The 20,641-nt window shown below is 42.8% G+C and overlaps 1 protein-coding gene across 5 annotated transcripts in view; it reads right to left on the minus strand.

Annotated features, from left to right (window-relative positions):
- The window catches only part of SPTBN1 (spectrin beta, non-erythrocytic 1), a 136,427-nt gene that overhangs the window by 51,900 nt on the left and 63,886 nt on the right, over nt 1–20,641 (minus strand). For all 5 annotated transcript variants that reach the window (XM_076335209.1, XM_076335205.1, XM_076335206.1 and 2 more), the window contains one exon: nt 2,730–2,881. In XM_076335209.1, the coding sequence (XP_076191324.1) occupies nt 2,730–2,881 (152 nt within the window). The remainder of the gene's footprint in view (nt 1–2,729; nt 2,882–20,641) is intronic.

Genomic DNA, 20,641 nt, shown 5'->3' on the forward strand with positions numbered 1-20,641 from the left:
CCTTCACTGGGCTAAGCACAGATCCAGAAATTACCCAGAGGAAAAGAAAGCACACTGAATGCATCGCTTAGTGTATTTACTAAACTCAGAGTCTTCACACGCACATTGTCAGGAAAATGTTTTACACCAAAAGTCTTCCCCTTTCCAACAGAAAACATGACAGAACTCACTACAGAGAATCTGCTTAAACAGTTTGACCTTTGAGCATCCAGGAATTGTAAGGAATTTACTAATCCTTTATACAGTTATGGAAGAAACCGAGCTAAACGCTCAATTTTATGCTGAAAAAGCTTTATTTTTCAGTTTGGGAGAAGCTGGCTAACAGTGTATAAACAAAATTACAACTGTCTTTTCATACTGGCTGGATTCTTTTCCGCTTTGCTCAGTGAGACTATTGCATGCTATCACTTCCTTTCCAAATACTGTGCTGTACAGAGGACCTTATGTAGTAAGGGCTGGACTAAACACTAGGATTAGGAATCAAGCTGAGCAAAGGAAAATGCAGATGTTGCCCTTATTGGACGCTCTCGTTTTGAGTTTCTCCAACACACCTTCAAGGACTCTGGGTTTTCATCATCAAAAAATCACAACAGCTTCTGAAAAATGCAGGGTTTGTGCAAATGAGGCTGGAGGTCTTACAGAGGGCAAAGAACAGTCCTGCTTCCCTGATTAGTATCCTAAATCCCAGACTGCTCCACAGACATATGGCTCCAGCTCCAGAATCTGAATCCCAGTTTCAAAAGTGAGAAAACAATTCCTGTTTGTTCTACTGCTTCAGTAAACACACCATATAAAAATAATTATCTAGGCTAGTTTCTGCATTTGTTTATTGCTTTCTTACCATTTATGTTTCTTGACTTGATTTTAAGCTTTCTGCATAAGATACTGCCTTTAGATTTCTGCTTGGGTGTCACGGAGATGTCAGAACCTAACCAATACCAGCTAAAATAAATTCCAAAAGGCTGGAGCATATCAGCAAGTGGATGCTACGTGCTGATCCTCCTGGAATATTTTTGGTGTGTGTAATTGTCTCAAGGCTTAGTGCGTTGCGTTATCTGTATTCTTGTTTGCAGAGGAAGGTGTGGTGGAATGTATTGTTCAAACAGAGACTGCTGTCCTCCATCCTGAGATAACGAAGCTACAAAAAGAATTTGTGGTGGTGCAGGCAGCTGCCAATGCGATATGCAAACGATGATGCAAGTGCAGATCCAGCGTTCTCACCGGGTGGGTCCTGCACCCTCCCCACCCGAGCAGCTGCGTAAGCTCTGTTTGCATTTTTCAAAACCTGGAGTGAAAAATGTAAATGAATCATGCAGCAAGAGTCACGCGACTGGTCTGAGCTTCACCACTACTATGTGACACTGGAAGTCAAATCTTGGCAGGCAGATCTGAAGATTTAAACAGAGGTGGCACGGTTGCTGTCTGAATCCTCAAATAATGGGGCCTGTTGGTCACAGTTCTTCCTATATGAATAACATCTGCTACCTGCAGTGAACACGTCAAACCTAACACCTCACTGAAATAAATGATTTAGCATAGAGAGAAACGTGTTTTGAGCAAACTGTAGTTGGCAAACATTGAGATTAGTTACCTCCATCCACACAATGCCTTCATCCACACACGGTACTTCTATGCACATCCAAGTTTCCTTACCCCTCACAGATGCATTTAGAAAGCTCCCTCTCTAGCCTTACTGTAGAGACGCTACACTGTGGGCCATATGTTCAATTCATTAACCAGAGTCTTAAGCCATGGAGCTTCCATTAATAGGAATGCTTGATGACAAGCGATTACACAGTCGCATCCTCGTGTCGCCTTAGGTCTTAGCTAAAGACCCGTATTTCTTTGAAAAGATTGCTTTAAATTAGGTAGTTAAGAGCATAGCCATCATTTCAGGAACTGAAGGAAGAAATGATACCCAGCATTTTCCTGACACCCAGTTTTCCTGCCATGCAGCAGTATTTTTCGCTACAGGGATTTTCTTACCACTCCCTTGTGCTGGTATCAAGGGGGCTCTCTCAGCATACCCAAAAAAAGAACTTGCCCCATTTATTTAAATTCATTTTAGATATTCCTCTAACCAAAGAAAATCCAAGCTTTATCTATCCTAGTAAAACCAAGCACACCCAGGAGCATTCCTGAGCAGCAGGGTGCAATTAACACCACGGTTAAAACTGCTGCAATGCTTCCCAGGGTGGACTTGGCCCTCTCCAACCAGCTGTCCTCCATAACCCCCCAGCACGCTCCTGGGAAGGGAGAAGGGATGTTCCAGGCCGCGGGCCGGCAGGCAGCCTGCAGACAGCCACCTGCATCCGGCGGCTGTGTTTACTAGCACGGAAACAGGCCAGCTGGCCACAGGGCCCGGGAACGTTCCTCAGCACATCTAATTCACCATTACTGAGACGGTCTAAGGGGCTAGAGAACATTTAGTGCTCTGCGCCTGTCAGATTCAGGAGCAGGGAGTATGCTGCTGGCAGCACTCAGCATCTTGCCAGCAAGGAACCTTTGAAGGAGACTTCCTTTGATTCCTACTGAAACCAACAGGAAGATATTTTAATGGTGTGTGGATCCAGCTGAAGCAATAGACTTATTTTTTTTATTTAATATGTAAAGACATTTGCAGTGCTGAACCCTCAGTAATCAGTTTTGCTGTACTTCAGCTGAGCCAAGGATTCACCAAAAAAACAACCAAAACAAATAACCCACGAGGAATATTAATAAACACTTACAAGTCTCTCTCCTGAAAGAACTTCCAGAAGTTTGATGAGCATCCTTCCATCGCGAAGATCAGTGTACAAATCTGTAATTCTGCATGATACACGTGCCAAGTGGGAATTAACCCACTTTGTGAAAGTCTTCTTCTGAACTGCCTCACGTTCATCTGTTAGGAAAACAAGACAATGTTACTCAAAATAAACCACAGTTCATGTACCTACATGAAAATGTGATGTTCAACATGTATAATATTAAATGAAAGGTATAGCTTGTCGTCTTAGCAGAATCATTGAAGAAATTGGGACTTTTCACTGAAAATCCACCTTTCTTCCTATTTTATGACATTTTTTAATGCCAGTGGGAATTTTACTGAGTTACTGTCTATGGAATAAATCTGAACTATAGATTGCAGACTTACTTGCTGCTCAGATAAGCAGCTTTCTCAAGGTGTAGAGAGGTCTGTTGTAGAGCTACAATGTAAAAGTCCCTTTAGACTGATCAAACTGTCCAGTAATTGGATCAAGAGTTATCTTCCACCACTGGAAGAACAGACCAACTTCTGCCCTTGGATACGCACACAAATCCACAACAGATCCCCTGAAATACCAGAAGTCACTTTGGATTAATATAGGTACAAAAGAGAGCAGAGACCAAAGCTTCCCATTTACTTCTTTCCCTTCTCGTTACAATATTTATTTGCAGATTCAACATTTGTAACTGTATTTACACAATGTCAAGATGAACTTTTCCGTAACTGCATGTTTGAAGTAGACTTGCATTTATTTAAAGCCATAGAAAAATAGGTTCTTTCCACCTTCCCTTCCCAGAGTCTTTCACATGAAAACATTGGCTACAAGAGCTCTCTTAATGCACAGGCTTACTACAATCCACGTTAATTCAGAAACTCCTAAACAGCTATCTGCCAAGCCGAGAACTCTCAGAAAATATTACACATCTTTGTGGTTAAATTCTTTTGCCAAGGGCTTTGGATAAAGCCCCTCCTTGTTCGCAAAAAGTCACTTCTCTGACCTGGGAACTACTACCGACCAAATTTGTCAAAACACAGGTGCTCAAACTCGGACTCCAAAGTCCATACTTAGACATACGAATGAAAGCGGTCTGCTTTTCCAAGCAGCTGAGCATCTAAGCCTCCCATCAGTCTCTTTAAAGTTGTTGGCACCTTCAGAAACGGGACACGAAGACTGGTAAATGCTAAACCAAAATGTAACACGTCCAGCTCTGAAAACTCTGAGTATGTTGTTTGAAACATGGAAAAAGTTAATGACGGTGCAGATGAACGCAGAGTTTACAGCTGGCTACCCAGGGTTTCAGTGAATGCTGTCCTTCAAAAGGAAGGACGTGCCCCCTGCCTGGCAGTGCAGCATGGTGGGGCATGATCCCAGCGTGTTCATAACCAGTTACAGCCTCCACACCAACAGGACCTTGGGGACAGCAGCAAAAGCCTGATCTTGGTGACAAGGAATGATAAAGAAGCTGAGGCTGAAGAGGACAGAAAGTTGGGAAACAAGTTAAAAAAAAAGATGGCAAGAAAAGAAATCGTATAGTAGAATGGTGGTAAGGAGGAGGAATCTGACAAGGAGTGGGAGAGCTGACCGGCACTTCAGTGGCGGTTTGCCCAATTACATAAACCCCACCCTAAGATTTCAGTTCCTCCCATGTACTTCTGAATTTATTCTTGCTGCCCATGTGGTAGGATGTGACCAAAGCTAATGCACTGAAACTGTCCCATTTGTAACAGCTTTTGCCTAGCTAGAAGGTGTGAAATTAAAAAGTGGGGCTTGGAAGGATGTAAAAGGTGGAGTTTGTGATAAAACAGCAATATGCTTTCAATGAATTGACAGTTTGCATTACTCTTGTCTGTCCTCACTCTGTATGAAGCAAAGGATTGCCAAGATACAGGAAGCGAACAGGAAATTAGCAGTAACTGCGGCTCGCTTCCCAGTGCACCGAGAGGAGCCCGCTGCAGTTTCTCAAAAGGGGCAGCGCGTGCCCCCCCGGCTACCCAAACCTCTGCCCCCCGCACCGCCAGCGCTGTGAGGTGCACGTGCCCTTTACTGCCAGAACATCACAGCGTCAGCATCCTTAATCAGCACTGTGCGAGCAGGAGAATGGCCAGTTCGCTAGAAAGCCCAAACCTTGTCACAGCCAGGCGATACTAGAAAAATAAATATTGCCTTTGCAGTCAAAAGCTGCAGCAACTCCTAACCATGTTGCAATTTGTACCAGTGGTGTAACAACATAGCTTCTTCAACCTTGGACCAAAGAAGAAAAACCCCAACGCATCTGACCAGTGGAAATAGTTGTCTATCCAAGTAATGATTTAAATATAGCATCTACTAACCTTAAATATGTATTTTATGAACTATTTATAGGAAGTTCCTGGGAATGCTGTATCTGCATATCTGCTTGTCTAGTAATCCATGCTTTTAGTTGAAGTATTTTTTTGAAATGAGTGACAGAAGAAAAACCTTGCAATAGTTGGTGCTTTTTAAAGAAAATTCCAACAGAAATTACCACATCTCCCTTCACCAGCTTGAACAAGCCCCAAAACAGCTCAGCAAATTTGTTTACTTAATCACTGTAGTCTCTATACAGAAGCACAACATTCAGAGATCCCTGTGGTTACATTCATTCCAGAGAGAAATATGGACATACAGGATCCTAAAAATAGAGTTGGATATAGAAAATATTATGTAAAACAAAAAAGCTATCAAATATCATCACAAAGCCATCCATTAAAAAAATCTTTGGTCAAAAGTTATGGTTATCAACAATCCTCCCAATCTGGGATCACGATAAAAGTAATGGGTGGGAAAAGAACATCCATGTGGTTTTAGTAAAAGAAGATGAAGGGTCAGAGCCTAATTTTGAACAGATTAGAGACTTGACATGGGAAATGCAGTGACGTGCCAAGTCAGGTTGTGAAAACTTTGGTGCCGTTGTATTAATTGATACCAGCTTAGGATCTTCTGTTGTTGAAAGCAAGTCAAAGGAAGTCAACAGATCAGCCGGCTCCAGGCAGCCCTTTCAGGAGGGGGAAGACAGGTCCCTCCTGCGGATGGTGCCTGGGTGTCGCTCTCTCAAAAAGGCTTCCCCACCCCAGCACGATTGGTGGCCCTAAAAGAGGACGTGAAAGTGCATTCTTCAGGCAGTGAGGATTCAGGGAAAAAAACCCTGAGAAAGTTCCAGTGACTCCTTTTCTTCCGTGTTGCCTCAGCACCGAATTATCAGTGAGGGAGAGGATGGGAACACGCCCACAGGCTCTCCGCACCTAGCTGGAGGCCCTCTGTGCATGGGTAGCTGATGCTTGGTGCCGTTATGCATGTTTTCTTTGGTCTAGTTCGCAGTTGCTGCCTCTCCCCTTCTGCCTTCCCGTTTCCTCTGTCTTGCTCTCTGTGGTCCTCCATTTCCTGTTTACGGCGAGAGTTTGAAGGGCTCGGTTGGTTTTTCTGGCTCCTCACCACCACACCCACCCTGTGCTCGCTCTCGTCTTCGCTCCTCTCACCTGATCCCCACCCATCCTCTGCAGTCCTCCTCCCTGCTCGCCCTGCTAGATAAAAACAGTGTGAAAATCTCTACTGAGACCACAGCTGTGATGGTTTCAGTGCTAACTCCACATACTGAGCCTACTGTTGGCTCTTCACATGTGTCTGAGCAACTTCATTGCTGTAGACTTTAACAGCTTTTTGTTTTCTTCCCGTCTCTCCTCCTTTCCTCTGATTCACAGCAAGAACGGCCAAAAGCAGCGAGATCCCTGGCTGCCCGGGTGCAGCCTCCAGCCCCGTGGGAAAACCCTGCGGCACCGCACAAGAGCCAGGCCCCCAGCTGCGCACTGCCAGCTTTTGGGGACAACCAGCAACTTATCTCAGAAAAACGCCACCGGAGAGACACAGCAGCTCTGTCAGTCTCCTAATGGGCCGGTCACCCAGGAAGGCCGCTCTTTATCATGCAGTTGGCACAGGCAGAGCACAGCTCTCTAATTCCCCGCTGACACCATTAGCGACAGAAACACCAGAAGGAAGAAGGCGCAGCCGCTCTTACCCCTGCATCGCTTAACTCCTGTTGTGCTCCCACAACGTGGGAAAGCAAAACAAGCCCGTTTTGAAAGTTGCGTGGCTGGGGTTGGTCGTGTTAAAACCTCTCCTGATTATTTCTACATGGTGTTTCACAATGACTGCAGGTTTTTGCAACACTTTTACCAACACTTTCAAACTGATAAACTGTATTTTTCTGCTCTAGGGTTTCAGGTTAAAACATGCACAGAATTAAAACCTATGAATTTTGGTTATATGTTTCAGAGAAAGAAACATACATACAGAAAAGCGGTACTTACAGTTCTGACAGTTCGGCTAAGCACACAACTATGACTCTTATTAACGTGCAGTGCTGTGTGGAAACCTACACGCTAAGGGCCAGGTGCATCCATGAGTGATGACACCAGGGATTTAATATCAGCGATGGGGCCTGAAGCGCTATTTATGAATCTCATGTAATCATTTTGACAAATGTCCTTCATACTTTCAAAAACACAGTTTTAGATTTTGAAGATTAATTAAAACTAGAGGATATGGGTGGAGCTCCAAGTGTCCTACAGCTTGTGAAAACATTTGTTTCCCAAGGGTAAAGAGAAACGCGCAACATGCAGAACATGCACAGCAGGAAAACGGAAGCCGATCTAACAGCAGTATTGATAATAGAGAATCCAACTTATCTTGAAGCAACACTGGGAAGGAAATTTCCTTTATGCGGAAACCCCCACAACAATACTACTAGCATACAGCAGCTTGCAAACCCCAGCTCTGTGATTGCGATAAATCAAGGACTGACTTTGTTTAGGAGTTCAGTAAATAAACCGGAGTTTGTACACTGAAATTCACGTAAACCAGGGCTGGACAGGATGATCACAAGCTGGCATCTAGCCCCTTCCCCGCTTGAGGAGAGTAATTTCTTCCTCTACTAATTGGATGAGAAAAAACCCTAACAAAAATGTAGGTAACTTTCTGAAAGACCAGAGCCAGGAGTGTCAGTCGCTGAACCCCAATGCAGGGCAGTGGGGGGGCAGTCACATACACCATCCTCCCTCTGTCACATGCTCAACTCTGCTGAGTGAACTCAATAGGGCTGTGCCAGAATAATGGAGAATTATGTCTTAATAACTGCCCTGGAAAATGCACGGCTGCAGGAGCTGGCTGAGAGAAACGTGGGCCCCCATGACCCCTTTGCTGCTCCCACATGCCAGGAAGCGTTATCAGCCCCGGTCCCTTCGCATGACCGCAGCACTAACTGCTGCTGTGGCAAAGGTTACCCGTGCGGCCGCCTGTTTTCTAAAACAGCTTGAAGACGATCTGCTCCCTTCCATACTGGTCAAACCACATTTTAAACAAACTGACCTTGAATCCATTTCAAACTGAATGACAAATATGTTTGGCGCACACTGCTGCCAGCCCAGCACAGGTATAACGACTTTCAGCGTGCAACAGCTCCTGCCAGCCCCTGGACAGCAAAGGCCTCCGCACCCGATCAGATAAACAGCAAAGGGGGTGCTCTCAAAGGAGCTGAAACGCTACTGAAGGAAACAGAAATTAGAACACAAAAGGAAAGCTAAAAGGAGCACCAAGTGTCTAGGACTGCTGCCAGGCGCTCGGTGTGTATGCAGCCGCCCTGGGACAGCCCAGCCTTCAGAGGCACCAAAATCCTCCCTGCTGAGCCCAGCCGGCAGGCAGCTTGCTTTATGCATTATCAATGTTTGTGGATCCCTGTAATACCTCAAGCAAGGCAAATTAAGGATGAGTTTTAATCCCTAACTCCAAAAGCTCTGTCTCCTCCAGGTTTACGCCTTTTTCGATTTCCATGCTGAGAGTAATTTTTCCAGCTTAAAATTGTTATTTTTTCACTATAGCAACAAACGCAGCCAGCGCCCACCCTACACGAAGCACTGCTAAACACACTGACTCAGAGATCAGTTAGGCATTGCTCCAGGTGCACCACTTCTGCTGATATCCAATATCCACAGCTTCCCAGAATTCCCCAGATCATAACCTAGGTTAACCGCGCACAGAGAAAAGAGAGCTTCCTTTCACAGGACAACGTTCTCATTACTGTAGGTTTTCAGGGTGCAGGATAGCACTCTATGTTTTCTCGTAGATGTGAGGATATACGTGAGTTAAATAGCCAGTAATATTCACAGTTTCACAGATTCCAGCCGTGCTTGGAAGTTTTTAAATTGAGACAGATGCCTGAGAGAATGGCAGATCAGCTACTGGGGCCAGAATGTGGTGATCAAACAAGATTTTATCAGGAAGCAACATGAATGCACATATTGCGATAATCTTCACCCTTTGCTATAGTAACAGAAGACCAATACTGAACATGAAATAATTCTAATACAGGTCTAACCTCTGTTGTTTCAGGCAGGCTTGAGCACAGGCTTGTACAAAATAACTCCACCGTACCTGGCCCCGAGGCCAGTACACAGACCCCTCAGCAGATCTGACAGGACCAAGTAAGAGCTCCTTCACCCACCAACCCCATAGCATCTTGAGAAAAGAACGGTGCTGGTGGCTCCTGGTCCTTAAGCTTCCTGTCCAAACAGAGGGCTGCATACTCAGAGGAAGGCTGGGGACTACCAGCAGCCCTGGCCTGCGATCCATGCTGGGAAAGGAGGCTGAGGCTGCGTTTTGTGTGCTCCTGACAGCCCAGCAGGACCCCACCCTAGGGTGAGACCCTTGGCTGGGACCCTCCGTGGGACTGCCTGCCTGTGGGGCTGCGTGGCAACACAAATCAGTCAACGGATGCAACACTAAATATAACCCAGAGGGGAAAAAAGCACCTCTGTGTATCTGTGCTGGATCAGCTGAGGAGAGAAACATCTGCTTGGATAAACACTCACGAAATGACGGCCTTTTCACACGGTCCCGGTACACGCTATATTAGTACGTGTGGCAGTAAGAAGCCCAGAGAGAACAATGTATAAGCATACACAGTCAGGCACAGAGAGTTTAATTTAAAATTATTCCAAATTATTGGAATCGATCAACAGGGAAGAAAATGATGGAAGGAAGAAGGATCACCCAAGTCAGGAGGAGGACTATTAGGTGTCTGTAGAGAAAAGGAAATAAAATTAGTTTCTCTTAACATTCAAGTGTCCTACAACTATCTCCCCTTTAGTAGTAAGGCAATAAAACTGAATAGTGGATACTGCTTTTCTCCAGCTGCAGATAACTGGTCAGGACTGAAAACAGGAGTTGATGAAAATGGAAAAAATGAGTTTAATGTAGAAGACAGAAGTCCATAACACGCATGTGCAGAGGCAAGCAACAACCTAGAATGAAACCTGCAAGAAGTCAAACTTACACACCTTACACAGAGAACATGACACACGTGGGTCCAATGCTTAGAAACAACAGGTGAACTTGAAAAAAAAGGCATCTCCTTCATTTTTACTTCAATCTTGCAGACAGTTTAGCATGGAGAAATGACTGCAGCTGATGGTTTTGATACAAGTAAGATGTATTTGTTATGGTTATTTTATGGCACGAAGTAATCTGTGGTGTGACTTCCCCATCAAAATTGGTGAGATTACACCAAAGCTTTTACATGCTCCAACACGACTTAGACAAGAACTTGAATGCAAATGTGAAAGATAACAAAGCAATGAGGTGATTTTGTTCATGCTGTGTTTAGCTGGTGATTTTCATTAGGAGCAAAATCCTTGCTGCTTTCCCGACTCTGCTACACAGAGACTATTGTTCAAAAGTCAGGGGTGTGTTCAGCAATCCATTCTCTTTTACTAGGAAGCTCCGGCCAGCTTCTAAATCCTATTAAATATCTACCCATCTCTACTAAACATTACAGCATGTGACTACTTTCACTGCTGAAAATGCTCTGAAAAGAAAAAAAGGAAAGCTACATAATGCAGCATGTGGAAAAAACAGTTCTGCTGCTTTCTCTCTTTGATGTCACTAAACCTCACTCACACAATAAAATGATGCACAGAACAATGTCCGGTAGCCAGCCAAGCATTACAGGGTGTGGAAGGGCAGGTCCCTTCATTGTCTTTATTTTTACACAGAGTTTATGGCATTTTGGTGTCAGCAATACAAAAATAAACCTCCTGAAAGCCAGCTTCAGATTCATGAAGAATGATTACGTTCATCTGCAAAAAGTTGCTGTAAAGTCTCCCACAGCAAATAAATGAAACATAAAAGTCATCGGGGTTTAACAGATTAAACTGGTGGAAGAAGTCAGCTTTTTTTTTTTTTTAATTCAGAAGAGGAAGATGACATATTTAAGCAGATTTAGAGAGAATATGTGCTCGGCTCTCCCTACATTGGTGCAAGCTATGTGGACTGCTTGTTTAACTTCAGGAAAACTGGAACGCAAAATTGTGTAAATACCTCCTGCATCACGACCTCCCTGCAATGGAAAACACCGTGCCACACAGCCCATTTCATAAACATTAACCATTCAGCTTTTTTTTCTAGTACTCTAGGATACCAGCTGACTTCTTGTTTTTCTGTATGAAATGCAAAGCAGCTACAGAAATGCAACCTTTCTTGTCGATGATTAAAATGGTTTAACACTTCTAGGTGCTGCTCTTGGGAACACCTACACCCATCTTCAACTTTAAACACATCATCTGCCCTGGTTTCAATATAACCACTCACGTTATTGAAGTCCATTATGAGAAAAATGTTCAAGAGGACCAAGGCCTGATCTCCAAAATGTGTTTGGAGAAAGATGTTACAAACCCGTCTTTACAGCAAAATAGCAAAAGTACAGTTGAATAAAGCAATAACTTTACGGCCTAATGAGCGTGCAGTATAGAGTTCAAATGGACCTCCTTTTAAAACCAGCATGAAAAATACCTCAGTGCTGTCAGCGTTTAACATAAAAGGACACAAATGCCTTATGGCTGACTTGACGTTAGTGATTTACACTTGCTGCCATTTTTTCCCTTTGCGTAAGAGACAAATCACTTCATTAAAAGGAGCATGGAAAAAGCATCGGCCTGTCCCAGGACACTGACTGTGAAATTCCCACAGAAGAACAGTGAAAACCTGAGGTCACTGTACTGTTTCAAGTACACGCAATCTTGTGGGGTCTTTGCAGTTTCCTTTAAAAAACATTGTGAGCATAATGCAGAGAAGTGCCAGGGTTTTTTGGAGGGGGGGGCAGTGGTGGTGTTTTCCATACTTGCCCAAACCACTGTCTGATTAGCAGTGTTAGCAAGGGTGAGAGCAAGGCTTGGCACAGGCAGAGAACATGCCAGGGACTTCACTACGTAAGGTCCATTTTATTTCTTCCCGTGTTCAGCAAACCCAGCAGAATGAAAGAGTTTTTACAGTGGATTCCCACTTGTCTATAAGAGGAAAAACAAGGCTACAGAGGAGGGGGTGGTTGGTGGTTTTTTTAATGATTTCTGTTGTTCTCTTTTCCTTTCAGCACTCCTCCCTCTTCTCCGCAGCTGCAGGTAATGCAACAGTTCTCACACAAGACTACTAGCAATCTGCTATTTCTACAATCCAACTATGCAACCAGACTGGGATCCTCCTTATCTAGGTCTTTGGAAATATGAAATTGTAACTCTTAAGCAGAGATGAGTCAGTAAGGGATGGGCATCAGGACTCAGCATTCATCATGAAGACAGAAAAATGGATGCTGAAACCCATCTTTTACAGAGCAAACCCAGGCACCGTGGACAGAAGCTTACAGCGGCACACACCACCCTGGAGGAAGGAGACCTGCTTGCTGGTGGTGCAAGGCTGGACGTAACCAAGCGAGGGAAATTCTGATGGGAATCAGTGACAAGAAAGCTGTCACTGTGAGGGTGTTCAGACACTAGATCCCCCACAGGCTGTGGGGGGGATCCTTAGGCATATTCAAATCTCAACAGGGCAAATCCCTAAGCAACCTGATCTAAGATTGAAGTTGACCCTGCTTTGAGCAGGTGTGCTGGACCAAATAAACTCCTCTTCCAACTTAAAGTACTCTGTGATTCTATGAATTTTAGCAAGCTTAAACAAGAATAGGCCAGAAGACTGAACTGCCAGTATTCTTATGGAATCCCATCGAGGGATTTCAGAGAGCTGTGGGATCTTTTCTTTCATCTGAGGTACAAGTTGAGACATTACACGGAGAGAAAAGTCAAAGCTGTGGTATGTTTTGACCATGCTTCTTTAAAAACTCATTGCAATCAGAAAGAAGAATAGATGAAAGAAATGCCAAACCTTTGTTGGTTTCATGTTTAAATCTAATTTCACTTTAATGACAGAAAAGCATGAATAGAAAATAAATAAATCTATGATGAATGCATTTAATCCTTTCAAAATATTAAATCTCAGTGCTAAGAGATGTTATCATTATAATTAATTGCTGTTAAATTATAATTTTCATTATCACAAATATTTTAAATGGAAGAACATGTATTTAAACAACCACTGCATTGATCAGGGATTAATAATAGCTGATTTCATAGCCTTGCTGAACAATGTGTTTAGTTCATCCAGTTTCCATGGTCACGCAGTAATTTACTATTGTTAATTGCATGCTATATTGTACAGTCAGACGCACTACGCTGTACTGACAGGTTGCCAAATAAAAGCAGTAATACCGCAGGTAAGCCAGGCCATGGCTCAGCAAGCCTGAGATCTAAGCTAAATCCCAAAGGTGAAAGCTGAATGAATAAGAGCAATAAAAATATTGTAGACTACAATAAAAATTACTTGTATAACTGAAGGAACCATGGTATTTATAACATGCAGCTATTTCTAAGAAGGGAGTTTTAAAAATGAATTAATTTTAATGAGATTTGAAACAAACTGCTAATAAGAAGCATTAGAGGAAAAATCCCTAATCTCTGGCTCTAATCTGCAAACCCATCATGCAGAGCTCCAGCTGAAGTCCTGGAGTTGTCATCTTTTGAGACTGGCAGAACTGATGCCTTCACCTGTTAGCTTGCTTAAGAAAAGCTCCAGAAAATTGAACCACAGTGTAAACTTTAACACAGACATTCCAATCAGTCACTCTTTTTTAAGAAATCCATGTGGTAATTAAAAAAAAAAAAAAAAATCTTTCTTTCCATGCCATACCTGCTTTCTTAGGACTTCTGAGGTACAAACAAGTTGCACATACATTCTAATTTCTCGCCTCCAAATTTTCCTGCTGGTTTGTTTGATTCCAATCCAAATGTCATTTACCGATCTGCTTTTGTGGGACAATGTGGCATGTTTAAGCAAAATCGTTTTAGCCTTTGGAGTTATGCAAGAGTGGGGAAAAAAGATACCTTTCCAGCACAGTATTTCCTGCCCATGTAATAACTTTCAAAGCAGTACCAGAAAAAAACCCCTTTGTTTGAAACTCTCAAAGATGTCTCTGAGATTTAAAAGGTGACGCAAATTTGAAGGAATTAGCTGGGTAAAATTATATTTTGAACACCTTAAATGTGTATCTTCATCCAGACACATCACTTGTTTTTCTAGTCTTAAAAGTGGACTTGTGAGTCGTACTGATTGTGCAATGCATTGACTACGCAAACTGAAAAGCTCTACATGAGTACAAAGGTGCGGCTTCTATTGAAGTTATCCATGACAGCTCCCAATAATTTACCTTCACTTTCTTTAATTTTTAGCACACTGAGAAAATTAAGTGCCAAACATCATCAGCTCAGCATTATCAATATAAGAAGCACCCAAACACTCCTGATCAAAGTCATTTCACTGATGCCTCCTTAATCACATTGCACATGGGCTCTGTATTCTGGGCTTTCCCCTCCCTCAAAATGTGAAACATGCTATGAAATATGGCAATTAATAAAGGAAACAGAGCACAAGAACTTCTGGAAGCTAAGTGTCTGATTAATGCTCCCAATTGTCTGTTAATGTAATATTAATGTAATTTAGAAGTAATTCAGGTATTGGTTAAGCACAGAACTATTGCACATTTGCCTTACATATGCAAACAAGCTCCTTGAACTAAGACTCCTTGAACTACAGTCTTAGTAGTTCATACCCATCTTGCACACCTTCATAGCCAGATCACAGATACACACGTGTACGCAGGCATGAAAATGCATTTATGACACCTTACATAGATTGTGTGTGCCTAACTTGTGTGTTCCTGAAGCCTGAGACATGACAACTCACTTCCAGGTCTCCAAACTTATGGGCACATTTCAGCCTAACTCAAATGCACAAGATGTTTACGCATAAGAAAAAGCTCCATGAATACACTTCTGAATATGAAGTCCACAGTGACCTGCAGCTGGTGCCAGGGAAATGTTTTTAAACTTGGCAACAGGAACTAAATGAGAAGGGAGAGCTGACTTATGTAGCACAGAAAACAAAAGGTGTTCTGGCATCAGGTAGTTGACAAACGTACACTTGAAAACTGCTAGGAACTGGTTGGGATCGGCCATGCTCACGGAGACTGGAGGAGAGGTAAAGGACAGCCCCGTACCCAGCCCACTGAAGTGGGTACTGCGGAGATCGCGCCCTGTCCAGTCATTTTAGTCATTCAGGAAAAACAGGGGGAAGAAGTCCCCTCTCAGCTGCTGTTTTATTTTGTGTTGCTACAACCGGCAGGTGCTGGTCCCAGCCCTGCCATACCCAGCCTAGAGAGAGCAGCCAGCGCAGAACTACGCTCCATCCCTACGGAGGACGCCACTGCCAGGACATGCTGCACGGCTGAAGTTTTTACATATTTGGTGTCCTTAAGTGTTGTCTGTTCTCCAGGACAACTTGCGGCTGCTTTTATTTAGAAAAAAAGTATCTGCAGTGAGGAACTGGCTGGAACACGGCTGGCCCCAGGCGCAGAGGATATGTAAGCATCTTTCAAGTGGCACAGAGCATCATTAGCATCAACGTGCTGGCAAATATCAGTGCAACTCACCTGTTAAGAGTAAATGTTCCAGTAAATAAGGATTTATATCATGGGGATTTTATAATACACCCTCCCAGGCATCATTATGAAGATATTTATTTTGAGGGAGAGACAGAGAGAGAAGGACTTAATATGTGAGCAGCAGCGGATTTATGGAAAAAATGTGCCATAACTTCCATGTCTGACTCTGTGAACTCCTTCCATAAGGACTTAGGCAACAGCTATGAACAATCATCTCCTGATGCAACCAGCACATAATCTGCTATTAGAGGCTGATGGATTATCAGTGCACCCGTAGAAGTGACAGTGGCCAGAACATCACTTAGGGAACAGTCAGGAAATTGTCTGTGGGCATCGCCAATTTTCTAAAACGACTTCCTTGAGCTAGAAGTGAAACACGCTTTCCTGTTACCAGGTGAGGCCATGAGGATGAAATGCAACTCACACCTCGCAGGGTGAGCAAAGCCTGTGATGACACAGGGAGGGAATGGGGTGCAATTCACCTCTTGAGAAAGCAGTCCCACAGCCATCGCTAAAATAGTTACCAATACCCTTTCCTTCTCCTTTGGGCTCAAGATTAGAGCCTCGATCCAATTAGACTTCATCCACTTAAACGAAGAATCAACACATACCCCGTGGTTTTTGTCCGCACCTCCAGCCCCAGCGTGCAGGGGCTCGGCACAGCAGGCGAGAGTGGGTGCACCCACCTGCACAGTGGGTACAAACACTGCCGTCCCAAGGAATTACTTTTATTTAAACAACTTGAGACACTTAGCATGTAAAGGTAGGGTTAGCCCAAACTATTGAACTCCCCAATGCATTAGAGTAACAGAAAGGTCAGAAGTTCAGAATGCAACCAACACCTGATGTTTCTAGACACCTCCCCTATTTATTCAGAGCCTTACTTAACTGCCATTCCGTAATGACTATTACTCATGTTAAATTGCAATCAAAGTACATTCACATCCGCGATTTCAGAGCAGTCTCTTTCATTACATTGCCAGACAATCTGGAAAAGCTGAAGAGGAACACACCCTGAAAAAAATGGCCATTGCTCTACCAGAGTAAGTCTAGTTTGCCCGGAAATAACAGTGGAAAGATACTAAACTAGATGCAGAATTATTACCCAAAGCAAACCATAGTTAGTTGACTACAGATGAGACAGCCGTGTTTTCACTTTCCTTTTTTCCTGGAACCAAATCATAATCAGATCATGCTTTCAAAAACTGGAAACACTGCCTGGACAAAATGAACGCTAAGAGCTGGACTTCTGGGTTTTTTGCAAGGGGAAGACTGAACCAAACATACGGTATCAGCATGGAGAAGCTGAAACCAAAGAGGAGGCATTATTTGAGAAGAACGAAGGAGCAGGCCTGAATCTGAGAGACAAAATCCCACGAGCGAGTCCCTCTGCACTGTACCTTTGTGCAGTTTCATTGCCTTTAATGGGGCTGCCTTGGTTTAGATTGTCTGAGAAGTGGGCTCTGCATATTGGCTGATTTTCTGAAGAGTTTACCAAGCCATTAAGTTAAATTTAGGTATCTTTATTAAACCGTGGGTTTTTTTTCCAAGAAAAATCTGGGCAGCCAGCATTTATTTTGTTCAGATAAACTCTTAAATCTCTTTCTAACAACGCATTGTGTTGTTTAATCTTTGCAGGCATAAGGCCACCCCTTACTTATGATTAGAGTGCTGTGGTAATACAGATCATTTTGTACCTTGCCACCTTGAAGTGCTTTCTTCCCTGCCTCTTTGGTATGTAATTCTCCGGCTATTCTACCCGAAAACTCAGTTCTGATGGAACCAAATCAGACAAGAAGACTTATAGAAACCAACCCCAAAACAATCCTCAGAAACATATGCCTGGCTATTTTGACAATATTCAAGGCAGAGATGTTTGCAGTCTCTGCAAGGGATAACAAATATGATTCCTGTGCAATACCATTTGGGATGATGCTTCTTCCATTTGCTAACATCGGAAGTATTCAAAACCTGCAAATGAGAAATCATATTTATGACCTCCCGCCCTCCCCCAACAACCTTAATACAGTTTTACTAAAACCAGTGCAGGATTTTGCATTCTACCGATTACCTGTCAAACAGAAAATTGACCCTGTCCGGTGTAAGTTTGTCATGCACGTGTAACTGGGCCTGTGCTTTCAAGAGTTCCAGCTCCTATTTTTTATCAACAAACCAAACTTGATTGAACATGGAATCATCATTTCCAGTTATCTCATGAAAAGGCCACTCGGTAATGCCAGGTCTTTCACAAGACCTTCGAAAAGCTGCGAACGTGGCCCCTAGACTATGCCACAGTGACTGCCTGCGTGTCTGCTTAACTGTACTGTTCCCCTCAGAAACTGAAAGGGCCTTTTTCTTTAAGCTTCTTTCTAAGTGAAACAGTGGGGCATTCAGCACGGCTATGAGACTGGTTAATATTAGTTTGGCTACAGTAGTTCTCTTTCAACAAAGGAGGCTCTCAGCCTGGGATACCCTCATTCCAGCAGCAAGTGTACAATGTCTTTTGTGTTAACATGGGCTCTCCTGGGCATCGTGACCTTAGACTCCACATCAAGAGTCACAAGCACGAGTGGTCACCATCCCTCTTGTCTTTTCTCCTCTGAAAAAAATGCAAGGATTCAGCTGTATGCATTTTTAGGAGCAGCAAGCAATTTTAGGCTCACATGCCTTCCTTAATTACATTCAGGCTATCACAGAGGACAGTAGGGCCAGAATTACTTTGGGTGCTAACTATGTTCAGTATGTGAATGAAGTTACGTGTTCAAAGCTGAATTCAGAGTAAGGCCCTCCTCCGCAAATCACCCCTGCTCCCATCAGGAGGGGAGCACGCATGTTATCCTCTGCTTCTGCTTGCCAGGCCACCGCCTTATTCTTGTACTGAATTTCAGAACTGATGGAACACAGAGCAATCCACTAGTTCCTTACTCTCTCCATGAATGACCCTTTACTCTGAAAGGACTAATTCTGAATTGGGAGGGGAGTTGTTTGCCTAATACCTATTAAATAATCTTCATCTTCGGAGTTGTTACATCACCTGAACGACGACACTGGGAAAAGGACCACTACCTGCCAGCCCCAGACATAAATTTCCAAATGAAATTCCAGGTTTGATTTCTTGTGGGAAGAGCAAAGTAGATTCTAAACCACCTTATTTATTTTATTCTATCTCCTTCACCACAGCTTTTAAAGTTAACGGAGACTAATTCCCAATATTTGGCTTACCAGTTTTCCCAAACCTGTCTATTCAATGAAGATAGTTCATTTTCACATAAGGAAAAAAATACGCCATTGTCATACCCTGCCACTTAATAGCTGATACTTAATACTTCTCAATTCAACTTAAACAGGAACAAAAAGACCTTCAGAACTGTAAGTAATCAAACACTCTTTCAATGAATTCTTACATGAAGTTCAGACTCTGAGCAGAAGGGGTGCACCTACCAAACCGCACGTCCTGCGCTGGGATATCACAGAAGAGTTGTTTAGTACAGGGCATAGGAAATGGGGATTTTGTGAATCGTGTTGCAAATCTGTAATTTGATTTTCTTCACCATTTCTCCTTAGCTTAGATAGCATTTCATCCACTTTAATAGTCAAAGTATGCACCCAACAGAAAACAGAAAGATGGAAGGAAATGAAGAAGAAAAAGGAGGAAATCACAAAACAGATTTCAGAAAGAACTCAGGAATGAAAGCCTACCATTGTTCTGGCTTTTTATCACCGCTTTCATCTCTGTCCGTAGTCTTTTTTTATTGCCCCACTTTCCACAGAAGTTAATGGCAAAACCCACAATCAATTTGAATAGGGCTCTTGGATAGGAAAAATATTTGGAATAGAAGCCTGTACTCCTACGTGGTTACAATATGCCTACAAAACATCGGGATGGTCTGTGGCGTTTAGCTTGAGACATCCAATGCAGAAACACAAAAGGGCCAGTTCCTGCGCTAGCACAAACGGCTGCATTTTCAGATTCACAGAGCTACAGGGATTTACACCAGTTAAGGACATCACACAAATCATTTTACTGTTCTAACTCTGGCAACAAACCACCCCCAGGGTATTCAAAATACCTTACTGTCCCATGTGAAAATAATCTGCTTACAAGCTTTGTTTACTTCACAATTTCAGAGCCACAAAAAGTATACCAGAATTGCCCTTTTTTAAACAAAATTATGCTCCAGAGCCTAGGGTTTTCTGTTTGTTTTAAAATTAAGTTTCTTATAGACACAGTTAAAAAACAAACATTACAAACATAATCTAAATAGAAACTGAAGAGAACAGACTACAAAAAACCTGAGGCAACAGCTCAGAGTTGTGAATTTTCACAGTTATTTCAGTGAGGAGCCAAATCCAATTTAAACGTTTACTTTTTCAACTGTATCAACACTGACCATATTAGCAGAATACCTTATGCTGTGCTCCTTTAACTTGCTTTCTGTATCTTTGCGAGAACCAAAACCCATAACCAGAAAAGGTAAATTTCTGGACATTTTGAAGACAAAAAAAAAATTCAGAGCTTTTTGAAAGAGAAAGCAGAAATTTGGGACAAAACATTGTCTTCAGTAGCTATAGGATTATCAAAATCTGGTTTATTTCCCTAACAATGAGAAATTTCTTAGTCCTCATTTAATCTTGAGCCATCGTAACAGTTTATCTAGCAGTAAAGATGGAGTTGCCATACTGTCCTAAATAGCCCTTTAGAACAGGGAAAATACAAAACAATGTTAGACTTTACTTCTCACTGTTCATTCTGAAAGAAAGTCTTTCACAAGAACTTTCTGTTAAGTTTTCCTCAAAATCTCCTATTTGGGGTGTGTGTGTGTGTGTGTTTAATATCAGGATTGGGAGAGAATGGGAATGAAAGGTTTGAATGTTTTTTTAAGTTCCTGGGTGTTTTTGAAGTTTATCCTTCTTAGGCAAAACTATTCCAGAACCTTCTGCAAAACCTTCTTCCATGGGTTTGCTATATATCATCCAGGCAAAAATTTAAAAAGTGTGGAGGCAA

This window comes from Aptenodytes patagonicus, chromosome 3 (genome assembly GCF_965638725.1).
Source record: "Aptenodytes patagonicus chromosome 3, bAptPat1.pri.cur, whole genome shotgun sequence".
Taxonomy (NCBI): domain Eukaryota; kingdom Metazoa; phylum Chordata; class Aves; order Sphenisciformes; family Spheniscidae; genus Aptenodytes; species Aptenodytes patagonicus.